This window comes from Cydia splendana, chromosome 16 (assembly GCF_910591565.1).
Source record: "Cydia splendana chromosome 16, ilCydSple1.2, whole genome shotgun sequence".
NCBI classification, from domain to species: Eukaryota; Metazoa; Arthropoda; class Insecta; order Lepidoptera; family Tortricidae; genus Cydia; species Cydia splendana.
In genome coordinates, this window is record NC_085975.1 from 7,224,974 (window position 1) to 7,245,160 (window position 20,187).

The 20,187-nt window shown below is 38.7% G+C and overlaps 1 protein-coding gene across 1 annotated transcript in view; it reads left to right on the plus strand.

The window, feature by feature from the left end:
- LOC134798209 (cell adhesion molecule Dscam2) overlaps window positions 1–20,187 on the plus strand; it is a 249,341-nt gene that overhangs the window by 209,832 nt on the left and 19,322 nt on the right. The window contains exons 12-18 of the mRNA XM_063770574.1: window positions 315–577; window positions 9,189–9,350; window positions 11,694–11,993; window positions 12,107–12,226; window positions 12,745–12,918; window positions 17,991–18,141; window positions 18,656–18,806. Of these exons, the coding sequence (XP_063626644.1) occupies window positions 315–577; window positions 9,189–9,350; window positions 11,694–11,993; window positions 12,107–12,226; window positions 12,745–12,918; window positions 17,991–18,141; window positions 18,656–18,806 (1,321 nt within the window). The remainder of the gene's footprint in view (window positions 1–314; window positions 578–9,188; window positions 9,351–11,693; window positions 11,994–12,106; window positions 12,227–12,744; window positions 12,919–17,990; window positions 18,142–18,655; window positions 18,807–20,187) is intronic.

Here is a 20,187-nt window from a genome sequence, read left to right on the forward strand (position 1 = left end):
ATTCAGCATATTTGCTGGTCTCTAAGGGTTAGCACTGTTAGGAGATTTGGAGAGGAACGCCTGGGTAAAATATAGCAAATAGAGATTGGTTTCCTAGATTTCAGCTTGATATAGATATTTAAATTATGAAATTGGTAATTGCCTAATGTTGTTTGACTTTTACACACCCTATATGTTGCTTTTTGGTCCTTTCTTTTTGAAGCATTTTCTTGGAAATTATTGTTCATTGGATTGAATGATCGGCAGTAAAATATAGTAAAAATTATATGTTAAACCTACTGAAAATTATTTTTAACACGTAACCTTCCATCCAGATTTGTGGTTGGCCAGCACGTAACGCTACAGGACGACGTCGTCAGCCATCTTAACGTGAGCCGAGTTACTGAACAAGATGGCGGCGAATACGCGTGTGTGGCCACCAACTCTGCGGGCAAGGCGGTGCATGCGGCGAGGGTCAACGTTTACGGATTGCCGTTCATCCGCGAGATGCCGAAGGTCACTGCCGTGGCTGGGAGCGACCTCGTCATCAAGTGTCCTGTCGCCGGGTATCCTATCGAGTCTATTACTTGGGAGAGAGGTGAGTAGATTCAACATTACCCATATCACTTAGGGCCACTTGCACCATCCCACTAACCCGGGGTTAAGCGATTAAACCGACAACCCAGTATATTTATTTACCAATTGATAAACACAACTGACGCAATAGACTAACACGACTATATTTTATTTAAGTACGGCAATGCCAAATCGAACTACAAATTCGATATCAATTATTCAAGCCTTATTTTATGTAAAAGATTCCGATAAAAACGATATCGACGTAAGTATTAAGAATAATAGGACTGTTAAGAGATAAATAGAACTCCTTAAGCGTCTGCAGTATAAAACCATCAGACGGTGTTGAGCTATGTTGAGTCGTATTTCGAACCGATTGGCAAATTTCCGGGCGATATTTACTGAGTTTTGGCAAGAGTCCCAGTTCTCTCAGAATCCTTACACGGCGCAATGTGGTCCTTAGTTTACTGAAGTAAATCAGTTAACACTTTTCGACGTGAACGGTAAGTTAAGTTGAGGCAGTATTTAATAGGAGGTTTTTGCTCTTGAGACTCCTACCCAATATTAACCGGGCCAACATAACCTAACTTTTACTGACTACTTGTAACAAACTTTCCGGTATGAAAGACTGCAAGTGACGGCAAATAGGTAGTTGCTGGTGCTATAAGGAGTTATCTTCATTGGATTATTTATTCAAAGTTTTGGAATTAAATATTTATCAGGCATCTTCAAATGTTTTAATACGCGAATATTTTTATGCCTACAAAGTTTGAGATAGCTCAGCAAAAAAGGATGGTAAACAGCCATTATTATACTTTTATGATTAACGTATTCAAGTAGCGTAGGTACTCGTTGACATATCTCGAAAAGAGGTCATATCTAGAGATAACAAAATATCGCAGTTAAAACCTGCTTTCAGCGAGTACAAACGCTGGCGTAATTGGTTCGGCGATATACGGCTTAAAGCTGCAGAGGCACACAAGCACTGTAGGGTTACGTGAGTTCGGGCCCGACGAGCTGTAAGACGAACCAATGTAACGTGACCTCGAGATTTATAACAATTTTATCATAACGGTAAAATCCCCATCAGACACGATTTAAGATAAAACATGGAAACTGTTTAACACGTACAGTGCCGAAAACCCGACTATCGGGTATTTTATGATTTCGTTCCCAGGCCGGGCGACCCGATAGATAGTCGGGGTGGTACTACTGCTTCATATGACGAAAGTGTTGAGGCCTGGCGCGGACGTCTTGTTTGGCTGGGTGGCAATGAATGTGTTAAAAGAAATCCTCACGAACGCGCCATAGACATAAGAATAACAGTATCTACACGTACAGACTTCTCACTATGACGTTTCAAATTATGTTGTTTTTCTGTCACTTACATAATTAATTACTGCTCGAAACAGTCGCCTATTGAGTTAGTGCCACTGCCAAAGTTCCGAACCGATCGGATAGATGAAGCAACACCATCCGTATGGAAAGGTCCAGTCAGATCTGTCAATTTCGGTTACAAGGTGTTACTTACAGTCTTTTTAATCTTTCTATATAACAAACAGATCCCACTTATATTGGTTCACCTGAGCCTACGACTCGCTCTAGCTCGAAAAGCGACTGCAATATCAACCCAGTACACAGAGTTTAGTGCCTAGGCGGGACAGGTTGCTGACATATAGATTAAGTCGATTTTGGAGTGAGCACGAAATCAATTTCGACGGCCGATTTTGTTGACGCTAAGGATACAATGTTAAAACAGCTCTTAATATATTACTGGCGTTAGGTACATGATTTTAAATTAATCCATGTTGTTAACAGTTGATTAAATCAAGTAATTTTAGCGTCGTTCAAAAATTAATAAAATATAACTATTTACTGGCTCCTCAATTCTCTTAAACTCTGAAACTGTCTTACACACTGTTTCACAATTTTTAAATGTAGTCACTGCTGTACAGCGCTAATCTACAAAATAAAAGTTTATATTCGTATCTAGTTTGTCTAACACAATTCGAAAGGCTATTAGGCACCCCAATCTGCATGCTCTTTAGCGTTCGGCGTCTAATTATCATACTGATTGTGATTGCCTAATTACATTCGGTGCTAAAGTCTTAGTTAGTTACCCGCAAACAATTGGCAGAGCTAGTTTTAGGCAAAATAAATCCTCACGATTGCCTCCATTAACATTATCACTAAAACTTTTCCGCTCTCCCGGACGGGTACACTACATAATTCCGAAATATTTTATGCCGAATTTTAGAATATCGAATTTTATTATTCCGATTTTTAAATGCTCGACCCATCAAAATTCCGATTGTCGTAATTACCGAACGATGAAAATCACGAAGTTTTATATATCCGAATAGCAAAATCGACGATTTTTTAAATTCCGAACCACATAATTCCGAATATAACAATTCCGATAGTGAGAAACACCGAATTTAACTTTTACGATTTTTGTAATCACGAATTCCGAATTGTTATTATTCCGAAATTTTGAATTCCGATTTGACGTGATTCCTATTTTAAATATGCCAATTTTTTAAATTCCGAATGACGATATTCCGAATTTGTTGTTAATAAATAAAGCCACCTACGTTTGTGCAGGGGGTAGCAGTTCTAACGTAACCTAAACCTACTTTTCTAAAAACAGTTATTTACTGTAGGGGTCGCAGTTCTAACCTAACCTACACCTACTTTTCTAGTAGCAGTTGGTTTCTGTGACGGTCGCAGTTCTAACCTAACCTAACCCACTTTTCTAGTAGTAGTTAGTTTCTGTGAAGGTCGCAGCTCTAACCTAACCTAACCCACTTTTCTAGTAGCATTTGGTTTCTGTGAAGGTCGCAGTTCTAACCTAACCTAACCCACTTTTCTAGTAGCAGTTCGTTTCTGTGAAGGTCGCAGTTCTAACCTAACCTAACCCACTTTTCTAGTAGCAGTTGGTTTCTGTGAAGGCCCCAGTTCTAACCTAACCTAACCCTCTTTTCTAGTAGCAGTTGGTTTCTGTAAAGGTCGCAGTTCTAACCTAACCTAACCCACTTTTCTAGTAGCAGTTGGTTTCTGTAAAGGTCGCAGTTCTAACCTAACCTAACCCAGTTTTCTAGTAGCAGTTGCTTTCTGTGAAGGTCGCAGTTCTAACCTAACTTAACCCACTTTTCTTGTAGCAGTTGATTTCTGTAAAGGTCGCAGTTCTAACCTAACCCACTTTTCTAGTAGCAGTTGGCTTCTGTGAAGATCGCAGTTCTAACCTAACCTAACCCACTTTTCTAGCAACAGTTGGTTTTTGTACAGGTCGCAGTTCTAACCTAACCTAACCCACTTTTATAGTAGCAACTAACTTCTGTGAAGGTCGCAGTTCTAACCTAACCTAACCCACATTTCTAGTAGCAGTTGGCTTCTGTACAGGTTGCAGTTCTAACCTAACCCACTTTTCTAGTAGCAGCTGGTTCTGGCATGTCCAAATGAATTGAATGCATTTTTTTTTGCAGATCAATTTTAAAAACGGCTGACCATTTAATTACTTCCCTTTTGAAAATCACGGATTTCATTATTCCGAGTTATCAAAAGATCGAATTTCTGAATACCGAAGTATTTTATTTCCGATCGGTCAATGATTTTTCGGAATAGACAAATTCGGAAAAAATATTTTCGGATTTTTTATAAATCGGAATTTTAAGCTTTCGTTCATATGACAATCGGATTTTAAGTATTCGGAAATAGCGCAGTCGTGATTTTCTTCTTTCGTGGTTTTCAAAGTCGTAATTTCGATATTTCGGACGTATAAAAAATCGTGATTATGAAAATCGAGGTTATGAAAGTCGTAACTAACTATAGAACAGGTACAGTGAACATGCATTTATTAAATCATAGATAGACCAATATTATTAAGAATCGCGATATCGCGAAAAATGACAAATATAATTACTCCTTTTTTAAATGCTAGGTATTCCTAGAATCATGTAATAAAGCTGGATCCTACCTATATTAGAAATTATATTGAAAATCAATTTCAAGGCTCATTGATATGTAAAACCAGCCAATATTGATTTATAAAGTACACGGCTAAAAAAAACAGTTACAGATACCAGACAAAATTAGGTCTGAAGTAATTAAACCATATAACGAATTCCCGGAAGTATAGACCCGACCGTTAAAAAGGACGTACGTACCTAATTTTAATGAAATTGCCATGTTCTAGAGCAAACGTAAAAATACAAATTCACACGTTAAATACAACTATAGTTCGTTTTTAGGGTTCCGTACCCAAAGGGTAAAACGGGACCCTATTATTAGGGTTCCGTACCCAAAGGGTAAAACGGGACCCTATTACTAAGACTTCGCTGTCCGTCCGTCTGTCACCAGGCTGTATCTCACGAACCGTGATAGCTAGACAGTTGAAATCTTCACAGATGATGTATTTCTGTTGCCGCTATAACAACAAATACTAAAAACAGAATAAAATAAAGATTTAAATGGGGCTCCCATACAGCAAACGTGATTTTTGACCAAAGTTAAGCAACGTCGGGAGTGGTCAGTACTTGGATGGGTGACCGTTTTTTTTTTTGCTTTTTTTTTTGTTTTTTTTTTTATATGGTACGGAACCCTTCGTGCGCGAGTCCGACTCGCACTTGCCCGATTTTTTTAGCATTAGAAAAAGACTACGCGATGTTGACGTGTCTTTTAATTGAAAAACACTTTTTAAAAGTCAGGAACTAATTACTTATGAAAGCAAAAGAATGTAAATAATCGTATATGATTCATAATTGTTACCTACATATTTGCGGTGACTTATTTTTTTCAAAAGTGTCTTTCAATAAAAATACACGTCAAGATTGTTATCTAACGCTAAAACCAAACGAACTATAGTTACGATATCTAACTGGATTGTTTTTAGTATATGCACATGTAAGTACGTACCTATATAAATACATTACGAAAAATTTCGCTAGTGATTTCAGAGGAAATTCTGTGGGTATATTGTTCTGTAAAGTGTTATTCTATAGAACTAGCTAACTATGTAAACAAACCGCCATATTGAAACTGTCACTGAATGATGATTTCAATATGGCGGTTTGTTTACAAAGTTAGCAAGTTCCATAGAATGACACTTTATATCCCGGTTATTTTTTTCTGAGGTCTACGTCTTATTTAATATGATCCTATCGCGTTTTACGAAAGCTTTAATAAACTCTCATCATACCTATTCTGTGAAACGATATAGAGTATAAAATAATTCTAGCCTCCTTCATATTGCACGAGCGGAATGACAAGCCAGTGTTCTCAAATCTCATGTTTTATTCATACGAAATGCCGTTTAATTCCGGGAAGTTTAATCGTAAAGATTTTTTTGTTTTCAGCTCATTAGTGAATTTAAAATAAAGTCGGCATTAGAAATAGCTGTCTGTCATTTAAATTCTGCTTACGACTTTATATTGACTGGTATCGTCAACGACGCATTCGTTGCTATGCCCCATTTACGGAAATCAGCAAGTGACTTAAAAAAAAACAAATATCTACGTAACGGAAGACCTGTTAGGTAGGGACCTAACCTAGTCGTACAGGGTAGAAGGAAGGGTTTAACAAACTGACAGGTCACCAGAGTTAACACACTGTACACTAGTAATCATGTAATACAGTAAAGGAGGCCGAAGATAGTGGTACAGAAATTGCAACCAGAAAGAGAGGCGTATTCGATAAATGGGGTCAATAAAACATCCATGCAAGCAATAAAACATCCTCTGGTTTCTGAAGGATGGTAGTCTGAGAGGTAGTGTAGTGATTTCACTTTATTTATGAGGTGGTTTCAAGTAACCTTGTTATTGATGATAAATAAATATTATAGGATATTCTTACACAAATTGACTAATTGGCTAAGAGGATTGTGTTGTGGGTACCCAGATACTTAAATACATTAATATTAGGTACTTACATAGGATACATAAGTATCCAGTATTACTTAAATTATTTTATCCAATACCTAAGAATCACTCAAGGCAGGAGTCTAAGTGGAATGATTAATCTAGCCTTTTTTTCTATACTAATCTTAGTATCTATATCCAAACCCTTGGAGCCCTTGCCCGCATTATCCTTTCTTAAATCTTTACCGACCCGCAACATATCTACTTAGCAATATGTTTAAGAAAATGGGCAAGCGAAAGAGTAACGAATTAAGCTCCCGCGGGGGTCGCGACTTCGTATCGCGGTTCACAAGAAAGCCGCACTTACATTATATAAGTTCCTTAGCTCCTTACTCCATTTCTCCTTCGAGAGGTATCGTAGCAACAGGTCGTTAAGGAAACTAGAGGAAACATGGGGGCCTACCGCGAACCACCTTCGATGTGTTGTCTCTCTGTCGCACTTGTATATTCGTACGTAAGTGTAACAGGGAGACAACACGTCGAACGTGGTTCGCAGTAGGCCCTCTGGAGTTTATTTTTCCGTAACGTTATCGAATAACGTTATAGACGATCTTTGGACGTGATAGACGAAGTGTGAATGTTTCGTCCATTAGTTTTGTTCGCAGATGCGGATTATAGCTGATTTTGTGTGGTTTGGGAATTCATTTGCCGCTTTCAAAACTAGGTTGAAGAAAGTAGGTCAAGGATTATTGAATTATTAGGATTTTGGCTCATTAGCATACGTGGGCGAACTCGGGGCGCGAATACTAAGTGATGTTTATTATTTAAGTTTATATTTATGCATTTAAGTAGTAATTTCTCTATTACTGTAAGCAGGTGCGATATCATGTCAACTATCGAGGCATTCTAATAAAAAAACATCACTTTAGCTTAGTGTTCGTGGTTAGGTATAGTATTTTTCAAATTCGGTGGGTATGGTGACATCATAAAAACGCCAAATCTCGCAAAATTGTAAAGAAAAGACATCTGTAAGCGTACGCATCGATTTAAAAAAATACTATAGCACACGTGTCATGTCACATTTATACAATTTAATCATCAAACCATACGTTGGCGTTATGAAGTAAATTGTAATTTTATTGAATTCGTTAATTCAAATAACGTTTTAATTTTAATTTAAAGTTGACTGCCAACGGCAAAGGTAAAAAGTTATCAAAAAGGAACGTTCGTAGAAAGTACGAACGTAGAAAGGAGGCTGTTCCACAATAATAAAAAAATAACAAATTGAGGACTTCCGATTGATGGGCTTTCTTCCGCCCAAGCGACCTTAGAGCATAATAAAGTAAAATTCCGACAAAAATGTATAAGACCGTGAAAAATCCCTCGCGTTTAACAGAATTACTGTGGAAGATTAAATTACGGCTCTTCGGTCACTCCTTAGCAATTCTCCTTTTTCGTAGCGACCCTTGTCAACAACTCCGCCTTATCTTTTTCATAGAACACTCTCATTAAGCTGACCTAAGGTTTTTGATACCTGTATTGATAAAAGGTTGAGCACCCGTGCGAATCAAAAGATTACCTTTATATTCGAGCCACATAAAGATCCAGATTAAAGCAGAATATATATTATGAGAACTAAAGTTTTATTTCTAAAGATAATATCGGTATGAGATATCTAGTTCGGGCACTATTCTCCCTGCGTAGCAAAGACTTTTTTCTGAATGATAAAGTGGCTCGATAGGAGACTGGAAGTGAATTTCTGCGATAAATTCAATTATCATTTTATAAAAACTGTTTTATCCTAAGCCACAATTATCAATATTTTTAATTAAATCTTAAAACCTTTTACTATGGATAAGTCTAGTCGAACCGACGGCGACGTGTCTTAAGTGGCCCACTGTCCGCCGGACGGTATCGGCCTGTCAGTTAGAACAAAATTTTGACAGTTCCGAACAACTGACAGGACGATACCGTCCGACGGACTGTTAATCAGTAGGCCCCTTTAGATCAAATTATTCAAACATACGGATTTAGTTATCTCCTAACTTTGTTTTAGTCATTTCATACTAAAAGGTAGTGTGGGCATAAAATGTGTGGAAGTAGTTTAATTTGGAAATAGGCTAGAGCGTCCCGGGTAAACTTTCGGCGGGTAACTGGCTGAAATTTGTTGGATGTCGTTTGGCTGCCCGGCTCTCGAGCGAGTTCCGCTCGCGGGCCACATAGCTTACAATTAGAATTTTATTTTGGCCACCAGATTCCGGCATAATAAAATATGCTGCAATAAAATTGTCGCCTGCAGTTACGGGGATATATACTTAGTGGCAATTAAGGGCATTAGGGATAAGTCTAGGTAAATATGTAGGAATATTTCAAATTCTTTCTTCTTTTGACCAGCTTTTCCTGATAGCTTACTTACTGTAGACGATGATTCGATGATAATATAGTACCTAGTGAAATTTTAAAGATAACAATAACTCGACTATACCAGATACACCGATACCAGAATGTTTTTGCAATGTATGCAATGTAGGTACTATACCTACAATCTGCCTACAATACCCACATTGCATACATTGCAATTAAACTATCATATTAAATTACCTAGTTTGGTATTTTAATGACAGTTTAAAAACTTGCGCACGCCGTAAGTGCGCGTTGGCTATAAAAGTAGATAGGTAAAATAATTTATATGGTAGTTGCATTTCTGTTTCTCAAATAAATGCTGTGCTGTATAGTCAGTTAAAGTGGTCACTAAACGTTAAAAACTATTTTTTATAGATGGTCAAACGCTACCCCTGAACCGTCGTCAGCGAGTGTTCCCTAACGGAACGCTCATCGTCGAGCAGACGCAACGAGGCGAAGACGCCGGCACGTACACATGCCAGGCGGCGAACAGACAACGCCACGCAGCTCGCCGGGAGGTTGAGGTGCAGATTCTAGGTCAGTTCACACAACTATTCAAGGACGAATATTTAAAGTTAGTGAGTGCAATCTAGGTCGGTTTTCTAAGGCGCCTTTATCCTGGAGCAAACGCAGAGACGAACACTTTTCAAACGGCATACAGACAAAATCACGCAGCACGCCGAAAAGTCGAGTTGAAGAATCTAGGTCAGTTCACACAACTACTCAAGAACAAATAACACCGTTACAGGGAGAAGACGGTAAGAGCACATTCTGTCAGTTATCTACCGCACCTTTATCTTGAGGCAAACGTAGCGAGGCAAAGACGCGGGTGCATACCAAACTACACATGCAGAGTAGCAAACTGACATCGCCATGCAGCACGTCGGGAAGTCGAGGTGCAGATTTTATAAGTCAGTTCACACAACTACTTATTCAAGAACAAATAACATATTTACAAAGTACTCTACGTAAGTGCATATTCTAAGTCAGTGCTCTAAGGCGCCCTTCTCTTAGAGCAAACCCAACGAGGCAAAAACCCCGGCACGTAGATACGCGGCGTTTGAAGTGAAAATTCTAAGTACACGCAACTATGTATTCAATAAAGGAATAGTTACGTTTAAGTCGTCACACAAAGTAAAATACTCAATGGTAAAATTAGCCATTAACATCATTTTATCTTGGTGACCCACTTTTAATAATCTGGCGTGATATGTTTTCTTTAAATTACTTTTGATGCACTTTGTGCTTACGTTTAAACAAATAAACAAGCAAGGGATCCATATTTATTTATTAATTATACCAAATAGATTGGCAAATACTTAAGTCACACATATACCAGACAAATTAATAGTGCAATGCGGCATGCGGCAGCAGGCACACATTCTAAGTCTGTTAGTTCAACAATTAACTCAGATTAATCTTGTTACAAACCAAACAAAACGGCAGTAACAACAGAAGCGCAACACGCGTGTGGTTCACATACAAATCCTAATTTAATTTCCAGGATGCATTCAGGATATCACATTCACGCGTATCCAGAAGTTGTTGAGAAGCTAATTTGCAGTGAAGAGCTACTTTACTTATGGAGGAATTTATTAAATTTACAATATTTACAATAATTCTTCTATTATTCTCTTTGCGGTTCAAGAATGTCATAAATGCATGAAGGCTGGCACTTCAGTGGACGGCCATTGACAGCTTACACACTCGACGCGTGTCAACGCGATATTCAGAGCCATTTTCTAACATTCATTTACATCTCTCATTAGTATTAATCACACCCGTTGTGATGGCAATTAAGGGCAGTCTTATCTCGATTTTTTTACCTTCTAAAGAGAAACGTAATCAGAATTTGGGGTATAAACTTTCTCATTTTCTGTTAGTAAGCTTTAGAGCGCTATAAAATCACAAATTCAAAAGGGGCGGAGTTACTCATCCGTAATTCATTAAAGTTAGCGCGTTTACCATTCCCGCGGCATCTACGGGCATTAAACTCGCAGCTTTTCCCGGTTAATAGGGCAATAAAAAAATAAAAATAGGGACCACGGGCACACCAGAGTGAGCACTGAGCAAGCTGTATGCCTGTGAACAGAGGTTACGATAATTAACAGTAAACACAAACTTTTATCCAAAATGTAAACGCAGTTTGTATTTTTAAGGTAACCGAAATTCGAGCTTTAATTTACATTCTGACATGTAGTTTTTGATACCAATCCGACAAAAGAAAAAAATACAGAGGAATTTATCATTCTGCTACATACGTACGTATTTCAATGTGTTGGCTTTCATAAATCAAATATATTCAATTAAAGTACAGTAATTCATTGGAAGTAAAATTTATCAAACCCAACGCACTCATTTGTTACTAAAAACCATTACGTAATATATCATAAGGTTGGATAAAAACAAACTACCAAACTCGCCCGCACAAATAGCGAAACTTTTGATAAACTGGTCCTTGGGGATTGAAGCGCAACGTAGCGAATTATGTGGTAGGGGAAGTTCGAGCAAAAAAGGTAAAACTTTCAAATTCCTAATTATATTTTCACGCCCAATTCCCGTGGACGCTAGGCTCGGCAAACGTTTTCCCTGATGCATTTAGAGTGGCGCGTTTCTGGCGCGACAGCCAAATATATCGCATTTCAGCGGACGGCGTCAACCAGAAATATTTATGCGCTGAATGCCATCGCTTTAGGAGTGAAAACCGCAAGCACTTATGACGTTGTCACGTGGTCAATAATTGGGCGACCCGCCGCTCGCCGAAACCGCAATTTAGGTTCATAATTAAAATTAGATTAAAGACATGGAAAATTTCCACGATATTTCGTTTTATAATATAGAATTCTCTGTAAAAGTCAACCACATTCTGTCTATTCACAGTTCAACCGAAGATCTTGCCTATTCAGCCTCTAACGAACTTGCTGAGGGAAGGCATGAGAGCAGCGATTTCATGCCAGATCTTGGAGGGGGATTTGCCAATTGCCTTTCGTTGGGAGAAGAACGGACAACCCGTGACGTCATCCCCGTATGCTCCGAGTGGGATTATCACGAGAAGAATGGACGAGTACAGCGCGTCGTTGGTTATCGAGCACATCACTTCGCTGCACAGTGGAAACTACACGTGTATTGCGTCGAATGTAGCTGGTTCTGAACGGTTTACAGTTCCTCTCACTGTCAATGGTAAATCTGAGTATCTATATAATAAGCACTAATTATTATTTTTATAGGTACATGGAATAGTTACCAGTATTTAACATAGAGATATTTTATTTTAACCTCACCTTATATTTTAGTGCCTCCACGGTGGAGACTGGAGCCCAACGACGTGGCAGTAGCTGCAGGCCAGGATGTGACTCTCCAATGCCAGGCTGAAGGATACCCGAAACCGATAATTACCTGGAAGAAAGCTGTTGGTAAGCTTTTGACTAAAATTAACCTTTTTATTTTTTCTCATCTGAGCAACACTTTTTGATGTACAGCAGACCAAAGTTCTACGTCGTAGCACTCGTAGAGCGTATTATGCATGTCGATATCGTACCTAACAGAACAATTCTAGTTTTAGTTATTAGATCTGATTCCAATACGATACTGATTTGTCAGTGTCAAAAGCGACATTTCTTCAACCAACTTTTGACACTGACAGATATATCAGTATTATCATATCGGAATGAGATCTAATAACTAAAACTAGAACTGGCCTGCAAGTATGTAGCTGGAAATTTTACGCGCGCGAGTATGTGTCCCATGTGCACCAAGAATGTTTAAACGACCATGGACCATGGACGGGACCATGTTTAATTAGCTATTTGAATGCACCGTTCCACTTCAAAGTTTTGCAAACAACATTGTTATCTATAGTTTCGTTTATTGCAAAACTTTACAACATAATAATAAGATAGAGCATTACTATATCAACAACAATTCTCCTTAGGGAACACTCCTGGTGAATACAAGGACTTCATGTTCGAGGGCACCTCCAGGGTGCTGGAGAACGGGTCACTGGTGTTCGAGCGAGTGGCCAAGGACAGCGAGGGACACTACTTATGCGAGGCTAGAAATGACATCGGTGCGGGACTGAGCAAGCTCATATTTCTTAAAGTTAATGGTGAGTGTTACTAGACTAAACTAGTTAGTTTACCTACCTACATAACACTAATGCAACTTAGTAGAATTTAATGGGTCTGATGTTTAACGGGTAATAATATAAGTACCTAATGATTAAATTTTAATTGTATACAGGTAACAGCCAGTTTCATGATTAGGTACTTATTTTAATAAATCCAATCTGTGCATTTGTTTAGAATGACTGGTTTTTCTTCCATGAACAGTTCTATTTTCATGAAATCATGAAATAAAAACCTATACATTTTATGACACCATCTTACACAAAGCGACCCTTTTAACCACATAGTACCTACGTCGGTTTTTACAGAATGTATTCAAACTTTGTTTGGCCTGAAAAATTAGAAAATTAAAATCAGCAAAACCGCGAGGACTAAAATGGGCCTGGCTACTGCGAAAATTCCGAAACCTTGCGACTACTTTAAGTAATGAAACAAGAGTTAAACTTGAGGGGAAGGGAAAATGACTTTTCACCATCTGTGGGTATAGCGTTAAAACCCGGCATCTTTTTGTCGAACCGTCTGCGAAAAGTTGTGGAATGTCTTGATGGCTGCCATCGCTGGGATGAGTTTGGTCGGGACAAGCGACCGTACTCAAATGAAAATTCTTTCGCGTCATTATTGCTAGTAGCACGCCGTGAAAATATCCTTCCTATTGAAAACAATGGAACTCTACTATATGTAGTGTAGTGAGAGCTGCGTCTTGGGAGGACGGATATAGAAGCGCTTCAAGTGTTTTATTGAACGCATTTTTCTCAGGGGCCACTATTTATTGGTAGCTTTACAGTGCATTATTTGTGTTTTAATATTTTAAGCTAAAATAAAGACAATAGAATGTCTGAATTATCTAGTAATAAACGACTACTCTTAAGAAGTAAACATATCTGAAAAATATATTCTGTATCAAGTGCATCTTTTTGCTTTTGACACACTAACGTACATTACACAAAAAATAATTGTATAATGCTTTCACCGTTAATTTCAGTAGCGAGCGCATAAAAAAGCAGTACCTTTGTTTAAAAAATAACAGAATCTTTGTATTAAGATTGTTTAGAAATTCTGTCACGTTTATTTCCTCAGTAGCCCGGTCTTTCAATTATCATTCGAATCACGGAAGGTCGGCAACTTTTCCTATAATTTTATATCTAACCGCTCCATCCCGGGCGAACTTTATTTAATTCTATAGAATTCCACCGCGCCCGATAACTCGCTCAAATTGCTGAACTGGCAGCATTCTATTGTACTTATGTAATATCGGAGGAAGTCCATTTTCTCGCCACTCTGCCACGTCTGATGAACGCTGAGTGGCACCGCTACTTTAAAATTATATCCGGGTCACTTCAAAGCGGTCGGCGTTTTCTTGTTTCTTATGAATGCTAAAAATATATTTTGTGATCGGTTTCACAAACAAAGCGTGACTTATTATTTGGAAATACTTCATAAACAATACAACATAAGTTGCCGTAACGAATAAGACTACTTAGGTACCTATTATTTATTCTACGGCTGTAGTACCAAATAGTTTGGTCGCAAGGTCGGAAGACGCGGCTGCTTCGCGCGCGTCTGAGCAGAAAACTCAATGACCGTACGTCGCAATACGTCTCCTCTTTATTGGAAAACGAGACAGTCGGTTTCCACTAGAATAAGTTCACCGTGTACGTGTTTGTGTTCGCCGTTATTGGCTTTTGTTGAATGGCAAATATCGGAAAGTAATACAATTTCAATTGTGCTCAGTATCGGTCGCGGTGCAGCGGTAACTGCTAAGTAGTTTTCTGCTGCGGTTGCTTTCATTCAGTAACAGTGAATAAAATGGCATTTTCTTTCAAGAGATCCATTTGTATCTTTGGAATACGATCGATCTTTTTTTTCTATTATTGTGAGTCATTGTTGATATTTGAATAATCCCGACTTCAATATAAGTATGTAGATTGTAACAAGTAGCCAGTGTAAACATCCGTAAAAGAATCTCTCGAAGTTCGATAGCCAGCGCCGCGCCCGGGCAGTCACGTCCACGCCCGGTTTGTAAACAGTTCCTCGCTTCCAACCGTAATTGTATTTCCCGCTAGTTTATTTCGGTTTGACACGAGCTTTACTTGCGGAGATAAACTTCCACATACCGTTTAACTAGACGATGCGCAGAAGCCTTCGTTTATCTTTTTATTATCGATGTTTATTGTTGATATGAAAAGGGTAACATTTTGCACAAATAAACAAGTACAAAGGCCGATTATTTGATAAAGATGTTACAAACTTAAATTTATCACGAATACCCTTGAAACACTCTACACAAACAATATCTAAATCATTGTAGATAACAGACAAAGACAGAATTTGATAGGAAATACTCTAAAGGATTTAAAAACTAGCCACGCAAAAACGTATCTTTCAGTCCTCGGCCTCGAGAGAAAAGCTCGCTTTACAATTCTTTGTTCCTTTTTCCTGCTGGAACTAAAATACTTATAAAATACAATGTGGATTTTAACCAAAATTAAAAATGTTTTAAAAGAAAATATCTTGCAATACAGCATGTTATTTTATGTATATTTTTAAAATATGTACCTACATGTACGGCTTTAGATGATCGGCATGTTTATCGTCTCGGGTATTACTTACGCTTAGAATTACTTTATTTTCGCCTTTTATAATGTTTTAAGGTCGAATCCTCTTATTGTTGTCAGCACACATTACTTACATAGATTGACTGGTCTATCGTATGTATAAAGATGAACGGTAAAAAGGAGCGGTATATGTAATAGGTTTTCGCCCATAAATATCACTGAACGCCACAAACATTTTGCCGTAAATCTTTCCAGCCTTTTTAGTTCAACGTAGACAATATCTAACCTTCCGCCTAAACGAAGAATTTTTCCCGCAGGCAGCACAAAGGCAATGAAGAATATGAGGACATAATATTATCTTTATTTTAAAAGAAGTTTTATATTTTTGGTTGGAATAGTGAAGTGTATTGAAGATATTTATATGGAGAATTTTATTTAAGAATAACAAAGAACTGGTTCAGTTAACAAAACCATGGGCAAAATCATGTGAGGCGAATACCCCTTATAGCCCAAGCTTCCATCCTCTGAAAATTTTGAATCGGCCTGAAGGCCGTTCGAGAGTGATCTAGGTACTTTATCTTTAGGTTAGAATCACATGTTTTTCTGGATCACTACCCTCTGTATGTCTGGATTTGGTACTTTACTTGACATAATAAATCTATTAACATGTTCGTCAATCATCGTTGAGGCTCTTTTTAGGGTTCCGTACCCAAAGGGTAAAACGGGACCCTATTACTAAGACTTCACTGTCCGTCCGTCCGTCCGTCCGTCCGTCCGTCCGTCCGTCCGTCTGTCACCAGGCTGTATCTCACGAACCGTGATAGCTAGACAGTTGAAATTTTCACAGATGATGTATTTCTGTTGCCGCTATAACAACAAATACTAAAAACAGAATAAAATAAAGATTTAAATGGGGCTCCCATACAACAAACGTGATTTTTGACCAAAGTTAAGCAACGTCGGGAGTGGTCAGTACTTGGATGGGTGACCGTTTTTTGTTTGTTTTTTTTTCTTTTTTTTTTTGCATTGTGGTACGGAACCCTTCGTGCGCGAGTCCGACTCGCACTTGCCCGGTTTTTTATAAAATTCTGGATATAGGAGTGCTCTTCATTCGCTAGTTTTACTCGTCGAATGTCAGTTCGATTACTTTTGAACTCCTAAATATCAGCTTTAAAAGTTTAACCTTTGAGCTACCTCGCCGTGACTTACTTGTAAGTTGCTTTAATTAAACTTGACTTCGGAAATCCTATCACCCAATACAAATCGGTAGAGTACTTTTAACTTTTGTATTAATAGGACGGATCAAAAGCAATTTGAACAATGAGAATCAAGATTTGTAGTCAGACTTTACTAAGTAACTAGATACTATTAATCTTGTTTTATTTCTAAAAGAAGTCCTTTTGTTAGCAATTTATCCTCAAGGACCTCAAGGCCCCTTTTTAAGACTGTCCTATATTTAGAATCCCTCCTCTCGTTTCTTTCATTTTAAGTAGTTATATATCTACGCACATAAAAGTAAGTATTTATATATCGAGTTGAGATTGAGAACTTTTCTCTCATTAAGGTATTCATATTAATGTTAAATCACTACCTAACCAAAATTTTCAGAAAAGTAACAATAGGATACTTAAGAGTACATACTTATTTTAAATTTACATTAATCGAGTTTGGGAGGTTGAGGAATAAAAATAACACTACATAGGTACATTCGCCATCAGATATATCGGAGCGGCCAAGGTGCTCACAAATATCGGAACACGCCTCTATTGTCAGGGCGTTAGAGCGCGTGTTCAGATATTGTGAACACCTTGGCCGCTCCGATATATCTGATGGCGACTGTACATAAAGATAAATACAACATGACTAATGAAATGAAATGAAAATCTTTATTTCAGGCAACTAATGGCCCATACATAAATACCTTAAAACTAGCATACATATTATATAAAAACATATTTTGAAACTAAACTTAAAAAAAACTAAACACTACATATCATATTATGGCTGCGATGCATTACGCAACCCCGCAGTGTCAGGGAGCCGGCCGCGGAACCGCCGAAACTTGACACCCTTCGGCCAAAACTCCTCCTTGGTGAAAGTCGCTAGATGGTCAGTCGGAACGCTCACCACAAACGAATTAAAATTCGCATTGTGTCGAGATTCCAACTTCGCGACCCTCAGGATGAATCCGGTCTTCGTTTTCACATACTTTACGATGTCATCGACCTTCGTAAGGTAATGTAGACGGGACACATACAGCAGCGTCGATGGTGTTGCAGGACGCAACAAATGATTGGGTCCAGTCGGTGCGGTACCACACTGATTCTGACGAGCCGGTTTTCTTCTCTTCTCCACCTTCTTGAAACCGTCCTCGTCACATCTCGACTCCCTTAGAGTCGGCTGTGATTGGTCCTTGTGAACAGGATCACGAAGGCTCTGCACCCCTTTCTTCGGCCGCTGCTTAGGCCGAACTAATGACTACGAATTCTGAATTGCAGCTCCAGCCCGTTTTCCGATGAAGAGCAAGACTGTTCAAGTGACGGCGGGAGAAGCAGCACATCTGCAATGCGCTGCGTCCGGCGACGCTCCGCTGGAGGTCAGCTGGAGGAGCCCTCACCATCACACCATCGCTCACCACCTGGATCAGAGGTGGGTACCGTCCAGGCAGGGAAAGCAACACATCTTCAGTGCGCTGCGTCCGGCGACGCTCCGCTGGAGGTCAGCTGGAGGAGCCCTCACCATCACACCATCGCGCATCAACTGGATCAGAGGTAGTGACAGCGACGGTGGCGTTACGTCACAGTTTCTTTACAACCCCATAGTGGTGACTTAGTGTTACCAAAGATAAATTTAAGCATTGCGAAAAAAGCTATTCTAAAATAACTACTACACCAAAGAACACTTTCTCCTCTAAAAACCTAACTAGATATGCACATATTAACACACACATTCACTCTTTGACTGCTGATAAGACTTGACATTTCCTTTAAAAACACTAAATTAAATAGAACGATTGTACGCTCACAGAACCAGCTAAGAGGCGGAATCACTTTAAACAAGTTAGAAACTTCTCAGTTTTCTCAGTTTTTGAGCAAGCAGAAAACCGTACTAGTAGTTCCGCCTTATTGTTTTGTAGAAGTTTTAATTGGTAGTTATTTTACAGATACACAATCCGCGAGCAAGTTCTGGACGATGGCCTAGTTTCCGAGCTTAGTATTCTGCAGACGTACCGGCAAGACACGGGGGCGCTCACGTGTAGGGCTTCCAACGCGTACGGACAGGATGAGATGCTCATACATCTTGTGATACAAGAGGTAATACAAATATGCTATCTTTTTTTAAGCTACAAATGTTCAGTAGATTTATTTCTACGTCATTCAAACATTATAACTTTGTTGTAATATGTTAAGTTAATGTCAAGAAGCTCCACGTATTGATAATTTGATACCTACTCGTATTGTATACCCAGTCGTTCGATTTGTAGCTGGCCCCGAACGGCGAATCCTTTGTCTATTATTAAGTAAAACCGCACGTGGCTCTACCTGTACAAAAAAGGGTCGTGTAATTCTAATTGACACCTGAGCGTGGGCTAGTCTAACACTCAAAAAAAAACCGGCCAAGTGCGAGTCGGACTCGCGCACGAAGGGTTCCGTACCATTACGCAAAAAAAAACGATTAGAAGAATTGAGTACCACCTCGTTTTTACAAGCATAACTTGCCTTGAAAAATATTTTATGAAATTCGAATTTTTATTAATGAATTTTGTAAATATTTATAACTAAGTTACAAAGGTTTTTTGAATCTTACCCAAATTTGATTATGGTAACTGAAAAAAGTATGTATAGTACCGGATTGTAGTGGGAAATTACAAAATATGTTATCTATTGTGGTGTTCTGTCTTGTAGTATATTCTTGAATTTGTGGGCTGAAACCGAGCGATAAAAGGTATAATAATCATACAATCCCTGAACAGACGACATTTTCGACGACGATTATCTATTCCTTTTTTTTTGTACGAAAACGAAACGAAACGAACGAGGAACGAGGGCACGAGTTCAACGAAAGAAATTGCGAAAACAATGACAATTAAATGGCGTACGGGAGACGTATGCAACGAAGGGAGCCGACCGCGCGATTGGGCCGCGCGGAGACTGGTTTTGTGACATGGTCTAATAAAACATGGTCTTCCATTCCCAGAGTGACACGGGCCTACGTCACAATAACATTGCCACTTTATTTCAACATAACATATGTTACATGGGTACATTATACCTATGGTTAATAAGTTAAAATATTTCTTTATAATTTTCATTTATATGTATTTTAGCTTAAATTTTACAATAACACGTCATTTTTAATTACTCGTTAGCAATATCTTCCGATTCACGAAAGAAATTTCAGACTTTCGGGTAATTCTGTTTATACTACTGGCAATACCGTACGTCGCAGCCGCCGGCGCCGCGCGGCCCGTGCCGGCGCCGACCTGCCCTATTGTTGATCACGTCCTACTTGAACTACCAGTAAACCGATGCCATAAATACGTCATTAGTGCTACCTATATCCCTCCTAATGAAAAACTGGAAACATATGTTACACACTTTGAATATCTATCAGCTATTCTGCTATCTCCTTCGGTTAGTGGTTACTGGGTTTTAGGGGATTATAACTTACCTACATTAAACTGGGTTCCAGTGG